This window comes from Hyperolius riggenbachi, chromosome 6, assembly GCF_040937935.1.
Source record: "Hyperolius riggenbachi isolate aHypRig1 chromosome 6, aHypRig1.pri, whole genome shotgun sequence".
NCBI lineage: Eukaryota > Metazoa > Chordata > Amphibia > Anura > Hyperoliidae > Hyperolius > Hyperolius riggenbachi.
The window spans coordinates 65,922,175-65,946,001 of NC_090651.1; the positions used below are offsets into that span (position 1 = coordinate 65,922,175).

Consider the following 23,827-nt stretch of genomic DNA (forward strand, 5'->3'; position numbering starts at 1 on the left):
CTGTGGAGGATTTAGCATATATATACAGCTTCCCCGATTCGTCATGGAGAGATTTAGAGCGCTGGTCCCCCAACCCCTGATCTGAAGCCCAATAGTGGTCCACGGTTTGTTTTTCACTGGGACCCCTGATCTAGAGTGTTGGAATGTCTCGGCTGAATGAATTAGTCTCCTCCTTACCCCTCCCCCCACACTGGAAGCCGCTCCACCTTATGCTGTGCCATCCTCCCTTCTCTCCCCTCCATAACCTACAGGCTGGAGGCAACATTCTTCATGCATGTGTATGCCTATTCACCTTTATGCCATGCTGGATGTGATATAATACATAAACAGATTCCCTTTAACCACTTGGATCAGGGCCGGTTCTCTCATGAAGCAAGGTTAAACATTTTTGTACTGTGTGTACCTTCCTGAGGAGGAATGGAGTGGCGGAGTGTTTGTCACAGACTCACAGCCAGCCTATGTGATTGTGTAGAGCTGCAGCATGTCATGTAAGAACGATAAATGAAGCAGAGTAAATTGTCGGGTACGGTGCCATCACTCCAAATAGGGGGGAGGGGGGTGCATCCTCACAAGTTTGCCTCAGGCAGCAAAAAGTCTAGAACCGGCCCTGACTTGGATAGACACCTATTTATTATTAGCAATGTTTGAAGTTTCATTATTAGCTAAAGCAGCATGAGATCATAAGACAAAGCGAGCCACTTTCTTTATAGACCAGAATCCTTTGTGTGGGTGAACAATGCTCCCATGTTGTGTTTGGATTGTAAAAGAAACACAGGAAGTGGAGACAGAATGATAACTGTGATATATGAGAAAGCTGATAAACCAACCGGAATTTACATGTCCATTCGAATGAATCCAATACTAATTCTCAATATTTAAAGTCCCATCAGCGTGGCACAAGTCCATTCGGATATAGAAGAAGTGGGACGGTATGGCTGAAATGTTTTTATTTTCGTGTGAAATATAACAATAGCTTTTGTACCTAGGGAAGCGGGGAGGGAGGGGGGACAGGTTTTGTCATCTTCCATTCCCAGCGTTACTCAGACTGTGATTTCCTAAACTAGAGGCCATCGTTGAGAGCTGAGCATGGAGGGTTTCCTGTCCTCACAGTTCTGCTACGCCTTTTTCCTCTTTCCATGCCCAGATCCCAGAAACCTACAGAAGTCAGAGGTGGCTGACGTGGGAAAGTCACAGAGGATCAGAGAGAGGCAGAATCTGGAATAATCCAAAAACATTTTCAGAGATATTGCTTATTCTTCTGGAACTTGTCCACGGGGCTCACAGTCAGAGCCATACTCTACCGTGATATCACTGCTAGCCGACATGATGAGGTTTGGCTCATCCTAAAATCCGATTCGCTGTTTACAAGTGGATAGACGAGTAAGTCGGGAAACTTCCAACCTGGTTTTATGGATATCGTAGAACTTTCAGGAGTCTGAAGGATTTCGTTATTGGATTTATATTTTGGTATATTTCTTAAAGTTTTGCCTAATACCCCACAGCTGGGCCTGGATGTAAGGAGCAATGTGGATCTGGCATTGAGTCCTGGAGGCGAGACATACACTTCCAGAGCCAGTACAATGCGCAGACTCTGTCCATTCCTGGTTCTCCTCATTATCTATTTACTTCCAAGAGAAACAGGTAACAACATTTTGATTTTCTTTTATTATGTTTTGTGCATTTGATTGTTAGATTACTTACACACAAAGCCAGAAATGTTTGCTTGGATGAATTCCGATGTTGTAAATGGATACAATCATTATATATATATATATATATATATATATATATATATATATATATATATATATATATATATACATGTTTTTTTTCCTCCTGCATCCCAAAATCATACAGATAATTAATTGGCTTCCCCCTAAATTGGCCCTAGACTACAATACATATACTACACGATACATACATTACACAGTACGTACAAAGACATATGACTATAGTATGGATTAGATTGTGAGCCCCTGAGGGACAGTTAAGTGACAAGACAAAAAAATAATAATATGATGCTTATCCTCTGCCCATCTGGTCTCAATGGGCTCCTGTGGTGTAGTGGCTGAACACTAGGGCCGGTTCTAGACTTTTTGCTGCCTGAGGCAAACTTGTGAGGATGCGTCCCCCCCTCCCGCCCCCCTTTGTAATGATTGCACAGCATCCAAAAATTTACAATGCTTCATTTAATGTTCTCACATGACATGCTGCAGCTCAACACAATAGCACACTGGCTGGCTGTGAGTCTGTGACAAACAAACTGCTCACCCTCAGCCACTCCATTCCTCCTCAGTCAGGACAGCAGTGTCACCTCCTCCCTTCTGCTGTGCAAGTCACATGAAACACTGCTGCTCTCCTGCCTCCCCCCTCCTCACTCACTGTCAGACTCTTCACACAGCACAACAAGCTGTTTTTCCCCAATGATGACCTCTTCACCTCGCTCTCCTCTCGCTTCTCCCCCTACTCTGACTGCATGCTGTAAGTGTAAACACACAGTACAAACATGACACCCCTGTAATCTCTGCGCCTGATGCAAATGTTCCACTTTCTTACATGAGAGAACCGGCCCTGCTCAACACCCAACAAACTCCAAGTTGACAAGAAACATGCAATAGAGAGCTCGCAATAGTGTAACTACAGGCGCCAACTGCAATCTTGATGCTGACTTTTATGATTTGTTATATCTGCTGACTATTTTAGGTTTATTATTAAAACCTAAGTTTTATAAACCCCTCTGTTGTGGATTTGCTATGGGCCTTTTAAACCCCCACCCTGTTTTTCTTTTTTCTATATAGATATTGCACACCTAATTAGTAAGAGCCTGGGCAAGCATTGCGAGCAGATAGAGATAGATGGGGGATACACATAGAACGGTCATTGTAGGATGCTGTCAGGTCACCCTAACCCAAAGTGCTATTTGTATGTTTTCTTATGAGCACATATGGGAAAATTGCAAGTTGATCTGTTGATGTTTTTAATCGAGAAGGGCCAAATTTACCATAAGTCACTATAGGCACGTGCAGTGATGATGGAAAGGCGGCCCTCCCCGAGTTCCTCTCTCCCTCCTTCCCTATGCAGAGTCCTGATGAGAGTGTAAATGAGAGGTTACTCACCCAACTCTAACCAATCCACTGACGAGATCTCCCTTCAGTCGGGGGCCCCACTAGCTACTTAACCACTTGCCGACCGCGCACTCATAACGCGCGTCGGCAAAGTGGCAGCTGCAGGACCAGCAACGCAGATCTGCGTCGCCGGCTGCAGGCTAATTAATCAGCGCGAGCGGGTGCTTCCTGTCAATTCGCGGCGGGGGGCTCCGTGAATAGCCTGCGGGCCGCCGATCGCGGCTCGCAGGCTAAATGTAAACACAAGCGGAAATAATCCGCTTTGTTTACATTTGTACAACGCTGCTAACAGTAGCAGCGTTGTACTAGATCAGCGATCCCCGGCCAATCAGCGGCCGGGGATCGCTGTCACATGACAGGCAGGAGCCTGTTAGAGGCTGCACAGGACAGATCCGTTCCTGTGCAGCCTCCGATCTCCGGGGAAGGGAGGGAGGAGAGGGAGAGTCCTGCGGTGGAGGGGGCTTTGAGGTGCCCCCCCCGCCAGCCACACGCAGGCATGAGCGATCAGATCCCCCCAGCACATCATCCCCCTAGTGGGGAAAAAAGAGGGGCGATCTGGTCGCTCTGCCTGGTGTTTGATCTGTGCTGAGGGCTGTATATATGCAGCGGCGGTCAGCAGCAACTACATACCTTCCGTGCGCTCCAGCGTGGACGCTTCTCTCTCTAATGTCTGACGTGACTTCCTGTTTTTACAGGAAGTCGCGTCAGGCACTAGAGAGAGAAGCTGCCCGCCGCTGCATATATATGTTTATTTAAGCTGGAGGGGAGCGCAGAGGGGAGAGCCCGAGGTGAGGGGGGGGGACCGTCCCCCCTCCCTGCCAAGTGTGGCCATAGCTTTTCCCTCATGCTGCAACCCCTCCAGCCCCCCAAAATGGCCCTGAGCGGCCTCCAGGGAGGGGCCCAGGCCCCCCCGCGGGCGCATGGGCTGCAGCCCCTATTGTTACGCCCATGGGTTCTTCTTGCTACCTAATACTTGGGGGCACCTCTAGCTACTTTACCTCTGGCTACCAAATACGAAGTAGCACCTCTAGCTACTTAATATTCAGGCTTCTTCTGGCTACCTAACACTAAGGGACACCTGTAGCTATCTATGACGGGAAAAAGGTGAGTTGCAGAAAAATGTTTTTTGGCGTCCATGCTTGTGACCATATTTTAAAGGCACTTGTATTGACCTGAAGAAGGGTGCTGAGACCAGTGAAACGTGTTGTCCTTGCTGAATAAATAATTTATACATTTTTTTACATTTACCCTGTGGTTTGGGTTGTTCCATCTGGAGTGGTAAAGACACCTCCCTCCACCTTATTTTTATTTTTTGTTTCATTACATTACCTATTTTTGGGGCGCCTCCACCACTCAGTACTCACGCAGAACAAGAACTATAAAATGGATTTTCTCAAAAACTATAAAGTCTTTTTAAAATAAAAATTTCCTCTTGTTCCCACTTTCCTGCCTAATATACCCTGAAAATTTGGTGTTTCTATCACTTATGGGGGCTTTGCTATTAACTGTTAAAGTCAGCGGCCATCTTTCACGTTACATCAAATTGAATTAGTAAGTACCAGTACCAGTAAGTTTATTTGATGACGGTATTTACCGTTTTATCACTAACGATAAATAACGTTATGGCCGTGTGCCATAAATTAACCATTGAAGCCGGTAAAACATTGTGCACCATAGACTTGAATGGCAGCTCCATAATGTAGTGGTGGAGCTGTGTGCCATTGTTTCCTGCTCCTGCAATGAAGTACATGCAAATTAATGCTGCCCATGCAAACCTAGGACCAAATACAAGTAACCTTATCATCAAACTAATAATGCATGATCTATGTGAAATGTATCATTACCAACTGCAGTGCTGTAAGCTAGACTGTTTATGTTTTGATTTTTTTGTTTTTGTTAGACTCATCATAGTGTCTTTAAGCTGATAATTGCGATAGCATATTCTACACGCTAGATCATTTTTGAAAGTACAGTTAATCCTCTCACATCAGCCAATAGTCTAGCTAATTAATGCTAATCTCCGGTTGTTAATTATATATGTCAGACTGGAACAACCATCATCAAACTGGGGAGGAGACATTTAACAAAATGTCTGTGTCTCTAGATTGTAAGATCGCAAGGGCAGGGACCTCCCCCTAGTGTTTCCTGTTTCTGTGTGTTTTATCTAATGGACCAGTATTGGTAATGTCTCAAACTACACATCAATTGTACGGATCAGTGAATAATGGCGCACAGCGCCTATGCATACAAATGGCGCCGCATTAAAAAGATATACGCTTATCGCTATTTATCGTTAGTACTGCATAATGATGGCGCACAGGGAAAAAAGAAGAAATACGGCACACACTAACGTTATTTATCAATAGTGACGTTCATATGCCAAACAGCAGACGTTATTGTGCACAGTAACGTTATTTATCAATAGCGCCCTACATAAGCCAAACTGCAGAAGTTATTTAACTGAAAAACAGTGAATGGATTTAATGTAACACTGTCAAGATTAGGGTTAGGCACCACCAGGGGAGATTTAGGGTTAGGCACCACCAGGGAGGTCTTAGAGTTAGGCACCACCAGGGGGGGTCTTAGGGTTAGGCACCACCAGGGAGGTGGTTAGGGTTAGGCACCACCAGGGGGGTCTCAGGGTTAGGCACCACCGGGGGGGTTTTAGGATTAGGCACCACCAGGGGGGTCTTAGGGTTAGGCACCACCCGGGGTTTGGTTAGGGTTAGGCACCACCAGGGGGGTGGTTAGGGATAGGCACCACCAGGGGGGGTTTAGGGGTTAGGGATAGGTACAGAGAGGGTTCTGTGTGTTAATGCTAAATAACGATAAAGCTTTAACGCTAAATAACAATAAGGCTTTAATTAACGTTAAATAGCGATAAGCAACAAACGGATTAGCGGCAACACCGTGCGCCATTATTCTCAGGCGCCATTTTCAGATGGACCCCAATTGTATGTGCTATCTGTACGTTGTTGCTGCTTGTCCTGAATGTACAATGTGGAGAACCTCTCGTATATCTATACTCCCCACTATTATTGTCTGTTTTGTACTATGTACAGCGCTTAAGAAGATGTTAAGATGTTGGCACTATACACAGTGGGATGCGAAAGTTTGGGCAACCTTGTTAATTGTCATGATTTTCCTGTTGTATAAATCGCTGGTGGTTACGATAAAAAATGTCAGTTTTATATCATATACACCGGCGTACCTACCGGGGATGCAACCCCCTCAGCCGCAGGGGGGCCCGGGGCTGCTCTGGGGCCCGCTCACCGGGGCTGCTCTGGGGCCCGCTCACTGTGCGTGGGGGGAGCGCTGCTCTGGACCCCCCAGCAAGGTGCTCAACTCAACCCAGTTCATTCCCCGCAGCCCCGCTCCAGCAGCCTGCATAGTCTCCGGCAGGCAGAGCAGGGCTACGGCAAGATGGCCGCCGAAGAAGCCCTGCACTGGAGACTATTTGTGTCTCTAGTACAGGGCTTCGGCAGCCATCTTGCCGTAGCCCTGCACTCTGCCTGTCAGCGCGGGAGATGTGCTGCAGGAGGACTCGGGGACTTCTGTCAGGTAAGTGAATTGTTTTTTGTTCACAGGTGCATTTTTTTTTTCTAGTGTCTGCTGCCTACATTGTGATTTTCAGGTGTCTGCTGCCCACATTACGATTTTCTGGTCACTGTTGCACACATTATGATTTTCTGGTATCTGCTGCCCACATTACGATTTTCAGGTGTCTGCTGCCCACATTACGATTTTCAGGTGTCTGCTGCCCACATAACGATTTTCAGGTGTCTGCTGCCCACATTACGATTTTCAGGTGTCTGCTGCCCACATTGCGATTTTCAGGTGTCTGCTGCCCACATTGCGATTTTCTGGTGTCTGCTGCCCACATTACGATTTTCTGGTGTATGCTGCCCACATTAGGATTTTCTGGTGACTGCTGCCCACATTGCGATTTTCTGGTGACTGCTGCCCACATTGCGATTTTCTGGTGACTGCTGCCCACATAAGGATTTTCTGCTGACTGCTGCCCACATTAGGATTTTCTGGTGTGTGCTGCCCACATTATGATATTCTGGTGACTGACTGCTGCCCACATTAGGATTTTCTGGTGACTGCTGCCCACATTACGATATTCTGGTGACTGCTGCCCACATTAGGATTTTCTGGTGACTGATGCCGACATTGCGATTTTCTGGTGACTGCTGCCCACATTGCGATTTTCTGGTGAACTCTGCCCACATTACGATTTTCTGGCCCACATTACGATTTTCTGGTGAACACTGCCCACGTTACGATTGTCTGGTGAATGCTGTCCATGTTACGATTTTCTGGTGAACGCTGCCCACATTACGAATTTCTGGTGAACACTGCCCACGTTACGATTGTCTGGTGAATGCTGTCCATGTTACAATTTTCTGGTGAACGCTGCCCACATTACGATTTTCTGGTGAACTCTGCCCACATTACGATTTTCTGTCCCACATTACGATATTCTGGTGAACACTGCCCACGTTACGATTGTCTGGTGAATGCTGTCCATGTTACGATTTTCTGGTGAACGCTGCCCACATTACGAATTTCTGGTGAACACTGCCCACGTTACGATTGTCTGGTGAATGCTGTCCATGTTACAATTTTCTGGTGAACGCTGCCCACATTACGATTTTCTGGTGAACTCTGCCCACATTACGATTTTCTGTCCCACATTACGATTGTCTGGTGAATGCTGTCCACGTTACAATTTTCTGGTGACTGCTGCTCACGTTACGATTTTCTGGTGACTGGTGCCCACATTACGATTTTCTGGTGAACTCTGCCCACATTACGATTTTCTGGTGAACTCTGCCCACATTATGATTTTCTAAAGGCCCACATTACGAATTTCTGGTGAACTCTGCCCACATTACGATTTTCTGGCCCACATTACGATTGTCTGGTAAAATGCTGCTCACTTTACAATTAATTTACAGTGAAACGCTGCCCCATTACGATTATTTGGCACCTATGGGGGGGGCCCCATCCAAATATTCGCAGGGGGGCCCAGTGATTTCTAGTTACGCCCCTGATCATATAGGAGACACACACAGTGATATTTGAGAAGTGAAATGAAGTTTATTGGATTTGCAGAAAGTGCACAATAATTGTTTAAACAAAATTAGGCAGGTGCATTTATTTGGGCACCACAAAAAATAAATGAAATTAATATTTAGTAAATCCTCCTTTTGCAGAAATTACAGCCTCTAAACACTTCCTGTAGGTTCCAATGAAAGTCTGGATTCTAGTTGAAGGTATTTTGGACCATTCCTCTTTACAAAACATCTGTAGTTCATTCAGGTTTGATGGCTTCCGAGCATGGACAGCTCTCTAATGCTGGGTACACACTACGAGATTTTCTGGCCGATTTACTGTCAGATCGATTGTTTCCAACATGTTCGATTTGCTTTCCGATCGATTTCCGAGCATTTTCCAATCGCTTTCCTATTAAAGTGAACGGGAATTGGTCAGAAAAAGCTTGGAAATCGATCGGAAAGCAAATCGGACATGTTGGAGATAATTGATCTGACAGTAAATCGGCCAGAAAATCTCATGGTGTGTACCCAGGATTACTCATACTACAGATTTTCAATTATATTCAGGTCTGGGAACTGAGATGGCACTTCCAGAAAGTTTAGGCAACCTTGTTAATCATCATGATTTTCCTATATAAATCGTTGGTTGTTATGATAACAAATGTAAGTTAAATATATCATATAAGAGACACACAGTGATATTTGAGAAGTGAAATTAAGTTTATTGGATTTACAGAAAGTGTGCAATAATTGTTTAAACAAAATTAGGCAGGTGTATAAATTTGGGCAACACTAAAAAATAAATGAGGTTATGAGCAGCACGGTGGTGTAGTGGTTAGCGATCTTGCCTTGCAATGCTGGGTTCCCGGTTTGAATCCCAGCCAGGTCAAAATCTGCAAGGAGTTTGTATGTTCTCCCCGTGTCTACGTGGGTTTCCTCCGGGTACTCCGGTTCCTCCCACATCCCAAAAACATACAGATAAGTTAATTGGCTTCCCCTGAAATTGGCCCTAGACTACGACACATACACTACGCAATACATACATAGACCTAGGACTATGGTAGGGATTAGATTGTGAACCCCTCAGAGGGACGGTTAAGTAACAAGACGATATACTATGTACAGCGCTGCGGAAGATGTCAGCGCTATATAAATACATAATAATAATAAATGAAATCAATATTTAGTAGATCCTCCTTTTGCAGAAATTACAGCCTTTAAATGCTTCCTGTAGCTTCCAATGAGAGTCTGGATTCTGGTTGAAGGTATTTTGGACCATTCCTTTTTACAAAACATCTCTAGTTCATTCAAGTTTGATGGCTTCCAAGCATGGACAGCTCTCTAACTCACAACACAAATTTTCAATTATATTCAGGTCTGGGGGCTGAGGTGGCCATTCCAGAACATTGTACTTGTTCCTCTGCATGAACGCCTTAGTGGATTTTGAGCAGTGTTTAGGGTCGTTGTCTTGTTGAAAGATCCAGCTCCGGCGCAGCTTCAGCTTTGTCGCTGATTCCTGGACATTGGTCTCCAGAATCTGCTGATACTGAGTGGAATCCATGCGTCCCTCAACTTTGACAACATTCCCAGTCCCTGCACGGTCCACACAGCCCCAAGCATGATGGAACCACCACCATATTTTAGTGTAGGTAGCAGGTGTTTTTCTTGGAATGCTGTGTTATTTTTCCTCCATGCATAACACCACTTGTTATGCACAAATAACTAAATTTTAGTTTCATCAGTCCACAACACCTTATTCCAAAATTAAGCTGGCATGTCCAAGTGTGCTTTAGCATACCTCAAGCGGCTCTGTTTGTGCTGTGGGCGGAGAAAAGTCTTCCTCTGCATCACTCTCACATACAGCATCTCTTTGTATAAAGTGCACCGAATGGTTGAACGATGCATAGTGACTCCATCCGCAGCAAGATGATGTTGTAGGTCTTTGGTGTTGGTCTGTGGGTTGACTCTGACTCTTCTCACCATTTGTCGTTTTTGTTCATCCGAGATTTTTCTTGGTCTGCCACTTCGAGCCTTAACTGAACTGAGCCTGTGGTCTTCCATTTCCTCAATATGATCCTACCTGTAGGTACAGACTAACCAGCAAGCTCATGGTGAACCAGAGCTCATTGGAGTGTGTAAGGGGCTACAATGGTCCTAAAAGCCCTCTTACTAAAATGCTAAGAAAACCAAAAGTTTGCTTTCTTAAAACAGAAAGAATTTGCGATAATTCAGGTTGGAGTGAGCTTGCTTTTCCTACCTGTAGAAAAGAGACAGCTGAAATCTCTGAGACAGCTTTCTGTATTCTTCCCTTAAACCATGATGGTAAACAATCTTTGTCTTCAGGTCATTTGAGAGTTGTTTTGAGACCCCCCATGTTGCTACTCTTCAGAGAAAATTAAAAGAGGAGGGAAACTTATAATTGACCCCCTTAAATACACTTTCTCATAATTGGATTCACCTGTGTATGTAGGTCAGGGGTCACTGAGCTTACCAAGCCAATTTGAGTTCAATAATTAGTTCTAAAGGTTTTGGACTCAATAAACTGACAACAGTGCCTAAATGTATGCCCCTGCCTAATTGTATTTAAACAATTATTGCGCACTTTCTGTAAATCCAATAAACTCGCATTTCACTTCTCAAATATCACTGTGTGTTTCTACTATATGATATCTTTAACTGACATTTTTTATTGTACCCTCCAACGATTTATACAGGAAAATCATGACGATTAAGAATGTTGCCCAAACTTTCGCATCCCACTGTAAATAAGACTCTTGATTTACTTAACACCTGCCTAGACTCTGGCTGACATGGAGAGTTTTTAATTACAGACGCTATCCTGTTGACTGTACACTGCTGGAGCATGGGAACTGTTAAGTATTTGTTACTGAACAAGGCGCAGAGATTCCTGGGGGTCCAGTTTCCCAGTTTAGCATCGCCCACGCTGGTAAGAGATTAGGGTACTAGTAAAATAGGGCGCACAGAGAAAGTGGACAAAAAGGGCGCCGCCATAGTTTGCAATGCAAAATATCGGCTATTCGGCGCCCGACAGGAAAAAAGGGCGCCCGAAAAATAGCAGTTACAGGGATCGTGTTAACAAAAGTTTTCGTTTACAGAATAAGGTTTATAACAAATATCGTTTACAAGTTCGTTTTGAGTTTGTGTTATACTTATTTTTTCGTTTTTAAATTTCGCTTATATCAGTTTTTACTTATTTTTTAGTTTAAAAATTTCGCTTACAAAAGTATAACAACTAAATTTTAGTTCACACTTCTTTGATCATTTAAAAATTTGTTTTCATATGTATAATGCGTAAATACCGTTTTCATCCTTATTGTATTAGAAATACATCGCTTTTGGTATTAACTATGTTTTTACACTTATAATGCGTTGATTATAGTTACTAAAATATTGCTTTTAATATCACTGTTATTTTAAAGAGACTCCGTAACAAAAATTTCAGCAGTATTTCTCCTATCCTACAAGTTCCTAAGGCTGTTCCATTGTGCTCTGGCTTACTGCAGCACTTTCTACTTGCACCATCTCTGTAATAAATCAACTTATCTTTCCCCTGTCGGATTTGTCGGCTGTGTCTGGAAGGCTGCCAACTCTTCAGTAATGTGAACAAGTTAACTCCTTCCAAGCCCCTCCAGTGCTCCTGTGATGACTATTCCTCACAGACAATGTCCCTTGCTCTCACTGTCAGCTTGTCTGCTATCTGTGAGGTTGATAAACACAGACTGATAAACTGAACAAAGAATAGCTGGCTAAGGAGGAATCTGCCTGTCAGGCTGACACCAGTGCAGAGCCAAGACACAGCTTGTCATGCTTCATTGACACAGAGCTCTTTCAAAACTTGCACATAACCTCTGGAGACTGAATTCAATGTGTAACTCACTGAATTCTCTGTGTACTCACTGTGTATTAACTGAGTTCACTGCTCTGCTGATGTACTTCCTGTTTGGTGGCCATCTTTTCTGTTTACAAAACAGTTTATAAAACAGTTTTTTTACCCTCTTTATTGCAGCGAAGAGCAGCAAAAATATTACAGAGGGGGCTAGGAGATGACCCCAAACAGGCAGGGATGTTTGTTTATACTTCATTTTGTGAATACAGATTCTCTTTAAGATTTCTAATGCATACGTGATTGTAAGGCTATCTATTGTATTGTATATATTTATATATACTTTTCTCTATTTATAATAATAATGTATACGTGATTTTAAGGCTATTTTAAGGCTATTTATTCTATTACAAATATATAAATTATTTTATTCATGTTATTTGTACCCCCTTGGTGGTGCCTAACCCTAACCACCCCCCTGGTGGTGCCTAAACCTAACCACCCCCTGGTGGTGCCTAAACCTAAGCACCCCCCTAGTGGTGCCTAACCCTATATCTCCCCTGGTGATGCCTAACCCTAACCATCCCCCTGGTGGTTAGGGTTAGGCACCACCAGGGGGGTGGTTAGGGTTAGGCACCACTAGGAGGGTCTTAGGGTTAGGCACCACCAGGGGGGTCTTAGGGTTAGGCACCACCAGGGGGGTCTTAGGGTAGGCACCACCAGGGAGGTCTTAGGGTTAGGCACCACCAGGGAGGTCTTAGGGTTAGGCACCACCAGGGGGGTCTTAGGGTTAGGCACCAACAGGGGGGTCTTAGGGTTAGGCACCACCAGGGAGGTCTAGGGGTTAGGGATAGGTACAGGGAGGGCTCTGTGTGAGAGTAAGGTTAGGTATAGTTACAGCACAATATATGTAATATATACAACTTATTAAATTATGTATATTTAAACAAAGAGGGGGTCTAGGGGTTAGGGATAGGGAGAGATCTGTGTGAGCCTACAGTTAGGTATAATTACAGTAAAATATCTGTAAAACCTACCATTGCATTGCTATGCTTAATACAAGTGTAAATATCGTTTTTGTTATAGACGCTATTTGACGTTCCTTTTCAGACTTCGTTTGTTGTTATAGACGGTATTTTGCCATTTCATTTCCGTTTATTTAACCTATTTAGCACTAAATTTTCGTTTACAACCCCTTAAAAGAAAAATATGGTTTTGCATTAAAACTTAAAATTTCGGCTATACCCCGCGCCCTTTTTTCCAGGCGTCCTTTTTTGATACACGCAGAGATTAGGCTCCCCCCCCCCCCCACCCACAGTTATGTGCTGCAGTTATTATAGCTTAGCAGTGTGGAGACCAGTTTTATTTTTTTGTGTATGCTCTCTTTTTATGCCCAATTGTTTTCCTAAAATGGTGTGTGCACTCAGTTGCAGAGTTTGCTCCTATCTGCAGTCTCTTTATTAGCTATCATAATTTTTTTTTATAAGTTATGGAAGAGGAATGAACATTGGACCTTCTACAGTATGGATGCAAGGTTTGATCCTGCATCCATAGAGTGGTCCAGGGCTGTGGGACACCAAGTACTTTCTCTACCTCCAATACATGGGCTTTCTCCATAACAGGTGTTGTTATTATGGGTGGTTATGGAGTCATGGTGGCTGCACTTGTTATGGGTGGATAAAGTCATAGGGGCTGCACCATTATGGGCTGACACACATTATGGTGGCCACACTTGTTATGGGTTGAGTGAGTCATGGGGGCTGCACTGTTATAGGTGGATGGAGTAATGGAGGCTGCACTGTTATCGGTTGAGGGAGTCATGGTGGCCGCACTGTTATGGGTGGAGGGAGTCATGGTGGCCGCACTGTTATGGGTGGAGGGAGTCATGGTTGCCGCACTGTTATGGGTGGAGGGAGTCATGGTGGCTGCACTTGTTATGGGTGGAGGGAGTCATGGTGGCCGCACTTGTTATGGGTGGAGGAAGTCATGGTGGCTGCACTTGTTATGGGTGGAGGGAGTCATGGTGGCCGCACTGTTATGGGTGGAGGAAGTCATGGTGGCTGCACTTGTTATGGGTGGAGGGAGTCATGGTGGCCGCACTTGTTATAGGTTGAGGGAGTCATGGTGGCCGCACTTGTTATGGGTGGAGGGAGTCATGGTGGCCGCACTGTTATGGGTGGAGGAAGTCATGGGGGCTGCACTTGTTATGGGTGGAGGGAGTCATGGTGGCCGCACTTGTTATAGGTTGAGGGAGTCATGGTGGCCGCACTTGTTATGGGTGGAGGGAGTCATGGTGGCCGCACTGTCATGGGTGGAGGGAGTCATGGTGGCTGCACTGCTATAGGTGGAGGAAGTCATGGTGGCTGCACTTGTTATAGGTTGAGGAAGTCATGGTGGCTGGTCTTGTTATGGGTGGAGGGAGTCATGGTGGCCGCACTTGTTATGGGTGGAGGTAGTAATGGTGGTTGTACTTGTTATGGATAGAGGAAGTCGTGGTTGCCGCACTTGTTATGGGTGGAGGGAATCTTGGTGGCTGCACATGTTATGGGTGGAGGAAGTCGTGGTGGCCGCACTGTTATGGGTGGAGGGAGTCATGGTGGCCGCACTGTTATGGGTGGAGGGAGTCATGGTGGCCGCACTTGTTATGGGTGGAGGTAGTAATGGTGGTTGTACTTGTTATGGATAGAGGGAGTCATGGTTGCCGCACTTGTTATGGGTGGAGGGAATCTTGGTGGCTGCACATGTTATGGGTGGAGGAAGTCGTGGTGGCCGCACTGTTATGGGTGGAGGGAGCCATGACGGCCACACTTGTTATGGGTGGAGGAAGTCATGGTGGCTGCACTGTTATGGGTGGAGGAAGTCATGGTGGCTGCACTGTTATGGTTGGAGGGAGTCATGGTGGCTGCACTTGTTATGGGTGGAGGGAGTCATGGTGGCCTCACTAGTTATGGGTGGAGGGAGACATGGTGGCCGCACTGTTAAGCGTGGAGGGAGTCATGATGGCCGCACTATTATGGGTGGAGGGAGTCATGGTGGCCGCACTGTTATGGGTGGATGGAGTCATGGTGGCCTCACTGTTATGGGTGGAGGGAGTCATGGTGGTCTCAATGTTATGGGTGGAGGGAGTCATGATGGCCGCACTATTATGGGTGGAGGGAGTCATGGTGGCCGCACTGTTATGGGCGGATGAAGTCATGGTGGCCTCACTGTTATGGGTGGAGGGAGTCATGGTGGTCTCAATGTTATGGGTGGGGGAAGTCATGGTGGCCTCACTGTTATGGGTGGAGGGAATCTGGCTTTGTAATAAGGTCAGGGCCGGGATGAGGCAGAGGAGAGAAAGGCTCCTCCCTCAGGGCGCAGTGTCGCAGGGGTCACACAACTTACTCAGCTATCATTCCCTTATTGTGTTTGAAGCAGAGAGAAATAAGAAAATACAAGGCAGTGACTGCAAGTCAGAAAACTAGAGATGAAAGTGTTGGTGGTCCTGGGATGCCTCTTAGTCTAATAGCAATCAATGCGTGACGGGTGGAGCGGGAGGGATGGAGGGGCGCACACAGTGCTGGGCCGAAATTACGCATTAGCGTAATTACGCATCGTAATTCACTACAAATGCACCGTAAGCGTTACGTGTAAGGTTACGGTATTACGCGTAATTAATTACGCGTAGACCGTAGGTTACGTTATTACGCGTAACAAATTACGCGTAAGACGGTAAACTCCCATTGAAATTACACAGTCTGCCGTAATCGCGTAATATTACGCTCCCGTATAATATAAAAAAGCCGCCGACTTTAAGGGTTAATAGCAAAGCCCCCTTAAGTGCTAAGAGCCTCAAATTTGGAGAATATATTAAGGAGATCAGAAGGAATAAGAGGAAAATTTTTTTTTTCAAAAAGACCTTATAGTTTTTGAGAAAATCGATGTTAAAGTTTCAAAGGAAAAATATATACATTTAAAAACCTGCCGACTTTAACGGTTAATAGCAAAGCCTGCTTAAAATCTAGGAACACCAAATTCACAGGGTATATTAAGGGGATCAGTTGGAATAAGAGGACATTTTTTTTTTCAAAAAGACCTTGTAGTTTTTGAGAAAATCGATTTTTAAGTTTCAAGGCCAAAAGTGCTGGGCGTAATGGAGTGTGGGAAATATTAAAAAAAAACGTTCTGAGTGTGGGAAATATAAAAAAAAAACGACGTGGGGTCCCCCCTCCCAGACCTCTTTAACCCCTTGTCCCCCATGCAGACTGGGATAGCCAGAATGCGGAGCACCGGCCGCGTGGGGCTCCGCACCCTGACTATACCAGCCCGCATGGTCCATGGATTGGGGGGTCTCGGAAGGGGCAGCCAAGCTTTCCCCTCCCCCTCTGAGCCCTTGTCCAATCCAAGGACAAGGGGCTCTTCTCCACCTCCGATGGGCGGTGGAGGTGGAGGCCGCGATTTCCTGGGGGGGGGGGTTCATGGTGGCATCTGGGAGTCCCCTTTAAAAAGGGATCCCCCAGATGCCCACCCCCCCTCCCAGGAGAAATGAGTATAGAGGTACTTGTACCCCTTACCCATTTCCTTTAAGAGTTAAAAGTAAATAAACACACAAACACATAGAAAAAGTATTTTAATTGAACAAAAAACATAACCACGAAAAAGTCCTTTAATATTCTTAATTAACCATTAATACTTACCTGTCCCTTAAAAAGCCAGTTCCCATGCAATATCCTCGGAAATATACTAATCAGTTACAATGTAATGTTCCTTCTGATTTGAAGGAACCCCATTGGTCTGCTAAGGACCAATGGGGCTCCTTGGAGCCCAAATACAAAGATGCTTTAGAGAGCTCTGAGCTATATAGCTCAGAGCTCTGTCGGGTGCAGGACGCTAAGTCCCGCCGGCTCTCGCTGCCCTCCCCGCCTCTCCCACATGTCACCTATATACATGCTGGCACCCATGGGTGCCAGCATGTATATGGGTGACAGGTGTGGGCGAAGTGGACGGCGGGAGCCGGCGGGGACTTAGCGTTAGTGTATGCGGCGGCCGGCGGGTGAGCGGCGAGTGACGTCGGGTGCGGTGGAGTTACAAAGTAACAAAGTTGTTACATTGTAACAACTTTGTTACATTGTAACTGATTAGTATATTTCCGAGGATATTGCGTGGGAACTGGCTTTTAAAGGGACAGGTAAGTATTAATGGTTAATTAAGAATATTAAAGGACTTTTTTCGTGGTTATGTTTTTTGTTCAATTAAAATACTTTTTCTATGTGTTTGTGTGTTTATTTACTTTTAACTCTTAAAGGAAATGGGTAAGGGGTACAAGTACCTCTATACTCATTTCTCCTGGGAGGGGGGGGTGGGCATCTGGGGAACCCCTTTTTAAAAGGGGCTCCTAGATGCCACCATGAACCCCCCCCCAGGAAATCGCGGCCTCCACCTCCACCGCCCATCGGAGGTGGAGAAGAGCCCCTTGTCCTTGGATTGGACAAGGGCTCGGAGGGGGAGGGGAAAGCTTGGCTGCCCCTCCCCTTCCGAGACCCCCCAATCCATGGACCATGCGGGCTGGTATAGTCAGGGTGCGGAGCCCCACGCGGCCAGTGCTCCGCATTCTGGCTATCCAAGTCTGCATGGGGGACAAGGGGTTAAAGAGGTCTGGGAGGGGGGACCCCACGTCGTTTTTTTAAAATATTTCCCACACTCAGAACGAAGTAAGTAAAACTCTTCCCACTTGGGGGAATCTATGAAAATAAAACACTATTGTTACCTGTGCAAAAAAACTGACATTTTCCGCATTTAAAAGACATTTTTGCCCTTGAAACTTAAAAATCGATTTTCTCAAAAACTATAAGGTCTTTTTGAAATTTTGTTTCCCTCTTATTCCCACTGATCCCCTTAATATACCCTGTGAATTTGGTGTTCCTAAATTTTAAGCAGGCTTTGCTATTAACCGTTAAAGTCGGCGGGTTTTTAAATGTATATATTTTTCCTTTGAAACTTTAACATCGATTTTCTCAAAAACTATAAGGTCTTTTTGAAAAATTTTTTTCCTCTTATTCCTTCTGATCTCCTTAATATATTCTCCAAATTTGAGGCTCTAAGCACTTAAGGGGGCTTTGCTATTAACCCTTAAAGTCGTCGGCTACCTAACATTGATCCATGCGTCAACTTTTCCGCTTGGCAGTATGACCTTACGCATTAATTGCTAGTAGGATTTTACGCGTAAGCCAATAACGTAACAACCTGAATTACGGTATTCTTACGTGTAATTGCGTAAGGGCTATGCGTAATTACAGACATGTACCGTAAATGAATGTCTACGCCGTAAGCGTAATTCCGTAATGCGTAATAGCGTAAAATTACGCGTAATGATCCGTAAGCGTAGTTTTTTCCATTACGCCCAGCACTGGGCGCACTTTGGTGTCTCAGCCTTGGGTGCTGGAGGACCTTGTCCTGTCTCTGAATGAGGTAGTTGCATAGTGCAATATGCCGTAAAGCTTGATGCAAACTTTAAACATTAATCATCTCAATCGATAGTTCCCATTAATCATAGTTTCCAGTAAGGAAAACGTAAAATTCATAGCTTAAATTTGCAGGCATATGCACAAAAGTTCCGTAAAGTTGCCGTGTGCAGGGAGCGCCCAACAATTTTACTGTTACTTACGCTGACAAAGTAGCCCAAGTTGCTCCCTGCACACAGCAACTTTACTGAACTTTTGTGCATATGTGGCATGGTGGCGTAGTACAGTTCTGAGTCCAGCATTTCAATACCAGAAACTGCGCTATATGCATAGAGTTTGTATGCTCTTCTTGTGTCTGTGTGGGTTTTCTCTGGGCCAATGACATAACTATGTGATAGCAACCCCCGCAGAGGGAAGGGGTTGTGGGGAGGAGGGGCCTGAACTCCTTCCTCCTCTACCAGGTCCCAATTCCGGTGCTGTCCTGGCTGTGTCCATTCAGACCCACAGATCAGCGCCGCAGCAGTGATGAACGGGGCATAACTCTTCCATTGTATCTCCGGAACTCCGGCTGCAGCCACTAGGTGGTCTCTACCTTCTTCTAGGTCTTCAGCATGTTCCGTGATTCACGTGACACGTACAGAAACTGAGGTTAAAATGGAGGCAGAGGACACCTAGTTACTGCAGCGGGAGTGCTAGGAAGACGGTGGAAGAGGTAATGCCCGGTCGAATCCCTAGGTCTGAACTGATGGAGGAGGAAAAAGTCTCTGGGCACGGGAGGAAAGGGGGAGGGGAGTTCTAAATGTAGGAAGGTGGGTTCCCTAAAACTTTTGTAGGATGGCCCCTTGAGACACAGTTACACCTCTTTCCTCTGAACATTTTGGTTTCCTCCTACATCAAACAACCATACAGATATATTGATTCCCCCCCCCCCCCCCCAAAAAATGAAAAAAAAAAAAATCTTTTGCCTTGAACTTTGATGACCTTTTGACTATGATAGGGATTAGATTGTGAGCCCCTCGGAGGGACAGTCAGTGGCAAGACTGTACACTCTGTAAAGTGCTAAATAATAATGATATGCCGCATGGTATCTGTACTCTGCTTTGATGAGTACAGGCACACAGATAACTTGGTGTTTTTGGCCATCCCGGGAACTACAGAGATTTTACTACTTCCCCTATTATCTGCAGGTCAGCAAATTCCACTGTCAAAGGAAACCTAAGGCTAGAAGAAGGGTGGCATTCCTGACTGCCTTTTAAAACAGGACTGCCTGGATGTTGTGCTGATCTTGTCTGTCATCTGTCTTCTGATAGTAGTAGGTGGCACACAGATAGCCATAGATCAGTGGTGCTCAGCCTTTTTTTACCCGAGGGCCGCACTTAATATTAAGATAGATCTCGCGGGCCAGAACACATACATACAAAATTTAAATATCATTCTTTAACATTTTTCTAGTTAACATGGCATTTCTTAATGTGAAGTTTGCTGCTGTTTTTGTGAATCCAGTTTCTGAATATTTGGCTCCAAATTTGTAACATTCATTCTTAATACAGAATGAAATGGTTATTGCTGTGACAAGTAGCTTGCTGAGCGATTCCCCCCCTCCCCCCCAGCACAAGTGCTGTGCGAGCTTGCGAGTAGTTGCGGCCTACTGTTCAGCTAGAAGCCGGGGCCTCAATGAGTTGCCCCGGCCGAAGTGCGGGTGAAGGTCAGCATGGAGCACACTTTATGGGGCCTAAGAAAGTTTTTTTTACAGGCTGGCCAGGCAGGGGGTGATGGCTGGCAACCCTTGAGATCGGAGGACTGCAAAAGTGGCAAAGCCTTCAGAAGTGAAAGGAGAGCCGAAGCATGAAGAAACTGTCCTAATGGTTACCGTTGCCATCTCCAGTCTGCAGCAGATTCTTCTCTCGTCCCTACCCATGCCCATTGGTTGCTGCAGGAACCTCCCTCCAATAGGAATCAGCCTTATTCTTATTGGAGGGAAGATCTTGCAGCAACCAATACACGAGGGTCTCTAACTATCACAGCGCTACTGCAGAGCGCTACTGCAGAGAACTTGAATATGCTGTTTACATATGACGCAATTCCCGATCCTCATCCTCATGATGGTAAACTTCCGAGGGCCACAAAAGACAGCTTCACAGGCCACAAATGGCCCGCGGGCCTTAGGTTGGGCGCAGCTGCCATAGATGTAGCAGAAAGAAGGTGGAGAGAAGCAGCTGGCAATATCAATATCTACTGATGCTGATCTCCACAACTCTACTTTATGGACCTTTTATGGACAGCATGACCCTTTTCTACACTTGTGCTTCTCACCCAATATCTTTGCTTTAGGGTTCTACGGCCCTTATTTCAGACACTGTGGGCTTGATTAATTAAGCTGTGCTGAATGTGAAGGCAGTGAGGCACATCCGCTATGCACGCCTTACATAGCAGTGCGCGTTGCTAAGTAAGAAGCGTGCCTTCCTTAATTACGCAAGTTGCTTACATAGCAGCCTCCGGAGAGATACGTAGAGAGCGCACTTCTCTTGTATAGACTGGCCGCACCTGGCTGAAGTTACGAGACCCAGTACCGGAGAAGTAGAAGACTGAGGACGGCGGCGTGGGAACGATCCGTGCGGATGAGGCTGGAGGAAGCCCCAGGTATGTATAAAACTTTTATTTTTACTCAGCTCTGGTTTCCTTTCAAAGTATAAAAGCACATACCAAAATAGTTTTTTTTAATAATTCTTCAGTTTTTTTAAATAAAGTTGTTGTTTTTTTTCATCCTACAGGAGCTGTTCTAGACGTTACATTGGTGTGTTCTGATTACGGCCGAGATTTAACACTATCATGTATCACCGGAGAGCGGGATATGAAGAGCACGGACTTGCGCATTGAGCGGGATAACACCTTTGTGCGCATTAATGCAGGGCCATTACGCACTAAGTCACTAGGCAATGTGCTGCAAGTTAGCACCATCCCCTTGAACGCCTTAGTGGGGGTCTTCTACTGCACGGCTAAGGGGCCATCTGAGTACACCAAAATCCTGTATCCGTATAACAGTCCCTCTGGTAAGTCTTAGCATTTACAACAGCTTTTCTTCCTCTGCACCAGCTTGGTACACTTTCATATTACAAACTCATTCCCAGTCACCTCCCAAACATCTGTTACTTACTGCATTTTGTCTCTACAGCATTAGAGAAATACCAGCCATTTGAAAGTATTCTATTACAATTTAAAATGATCCTATAGTAAACCTGAGCAATATAAGCCTCCTCCTCGCATTCATGTGTACAAGATTTCTCATGTGCTTCACCCATTCTTTGCAATCCTCTTCCAAAACACATCCTGTACTATTGGTCCTTTACTGCTATGCATTGGAATTTCATGGTGTGAGTTTGTAAGAACTTTTGGAAGTTATTTTACACCTCTACCACTTATTGGCTAACTTAGATGTAAGGAGTAAGCTTTCGGCTAATAAGTCTTCTTCAGACTTTGTTCCTGTGGCAAAATGCTTCAGCTGTTGTGACACATTCCTTCTTTCATCTAAGGAATATTGCAAAAATCAAGCACCGCATTCCTTCAGAGGACCTTCCACTTGTAGTTCATGCCTTCATCACATCCTGGCTGGACTATTGCAATGCCCTCTATGCAGGCCTTACAAATAAAGACCTACACCGCCTGTAGGTAGTAGAGAATGCTGCCACATGACTGTTAACAAGCCAACCCCGCCATTAAAACATAACAACAATCCTTTGCTCACTACACTGGCTACCCATAACATAGAGAATCCTTTTTAACCTTTTCGGGACCATGTTAATGAGATCCTACGCCGCACTTGTGGCTGTTCTAGCCTGATGCGGCGTAGGATCTACGCCGGCCCGCAATTTCCGCTCCCGACGCGATCGTGCGCACCCGGAGGGGGAGATTAAGCTGTCATATGACAGCCGACATCTCCCCAGAGTGATCAGCAGCCATCGCGTATGGCTGCTGATCACGTGATCACTACGATCGCCGTCGGATCGTAGTGATCAGTTTGACAGCTGCGGCGGCAGGGGGGGGGAAGAAGAGGATCCACTCACCTCCCTGCCGTTCCAGCGACGATCGGCACCCCCCCTCCGCTCTGGCCGGCATCTCCGCTCCGTCTTACGTCAGCGCCGGGTCCCGGCTTGATGACGTCATCAAGCCGCGACCCGGAACTGATCTTCAGACAGAACGGAGATGCCTGCCGGAGAAGAGGGTCCCGTGCGGCTCATCGCTGGAGCCTGGAAGGTAAGTGAAGGCTGCGGGCAGAAGGGGGAGGCACAGGCCACCATGGGGGACACCACTCTAGCCAGCCACACACGGGATCCGGCCGCCTGACCCCCCCAAACGCGCGCACCCCCTTCCCGCGCAAAATGCCTGGTCCTTAAGGGGGGGTTAGGTGGCCGGTCTCGAAAAGGTTAAACTTGGCGTGCTAACATTCACATCAACACACAACCTAGGTCCTGAATACCTGAAGGATTTGTTGCAACTGAATATCACTTCCCACAACCCTTAGATCAAAAGGAAACAATAACCTGACCACCCCCAGAGTCTTTTCCCCTGTACACATAACTATGTACTGAGCTGAGGCAAGCTTATGCACTTTGGGTCCTATGGGAGAAAAGCGCTTTACAAATGTTTGGTTGTTGTTGCTAGAACACACAGCTTATATACACTGTACATTAGAAGGTGAAACATTCTTTTATAAAAATAAGTAAATGTCACAAGATGCCTTAATTACAACATCAGGAGGGTCTCGCAGGAGGTTACATCTAAAAAAGGCCCCGCAAAAAATGACGCAGGGTGATTTCAATCATGACATCATGCTATTAAGGTTATTTAACATTTTAGAAATGTCCTGAAACGTTTAAAAACCTTTACCGGCATCTGTGATACATTACCTAGTCCCGGCGATCACGTCTTGTCCACTTCCTATTTAGTTTTCTGGAGTCCTGCAGCCAGCCAATCACCATGTGGGGACTGAAACCGCATGATGATTGACTGGCTACAGGACAGCTGCAAACTACAAGGAAGTGGTGAGCCACGACCGTCCTGGAGCAGGTAATGTATACACTGAAGCCTCTGCCTAAACCTAACCACTTCACCCTCCCGCCTAACCCTGGACTACTCCAGCCCTGCTGCCTAACTGTGAACTACTCCATCCCTGTTGCCTAACACTAATCTTCCTGCCTGTACCTACTCTCTGCCGCTATAGGCTAAATTATGCTGCCCGATAAATAATGGGTGATAGGCGCATGCTATTTATTGGGAACCATAGTTTAACCTCCTTGACACCATTTTTATAGGTGCTAGGCCTGTGTATTTTTATCTGCTCACAGGATGCTAGCTAAT

General features: G+C 45.7%; 1 protein-coding gene across 3 annotated transcripts in view; it reads left to right on the forward strand.

Annotated features, from left to right (window-relative positions):
* Positions 1-1,164: 1,164 nt before the first annotated feature.
* The window catches only part of TIE1 (tyrosine kinase with immunoglobulin like and EGF like domains 1), a 78,005-nt gene continuing 55,342 nt past the window's right edge, over positions 1,165-23,827 (forward strand). For 2 of the 3 annotated variants that reach the window (XM_068239428.1, XM_068239430.1), the window contains exons 1-2: positions 1,165-1,641; positions 21,244-21,522. In XM_068239428.1, coding sequence (XP_068095529.1) covers positions 1,581-1,641; positions 21,244-21,522 — 340 coding nt within the window. In that variant the 5' untranslated portion in view covers positions 1,165-1,580. Of the gene's footprint in view, positions 1,642-12,186; positions 12,267-21,243; positions 21,523-23,827 lie in introns of those variants that run through there. The other variant, XM_068239429.1, reaches the window with a different exon arrangement.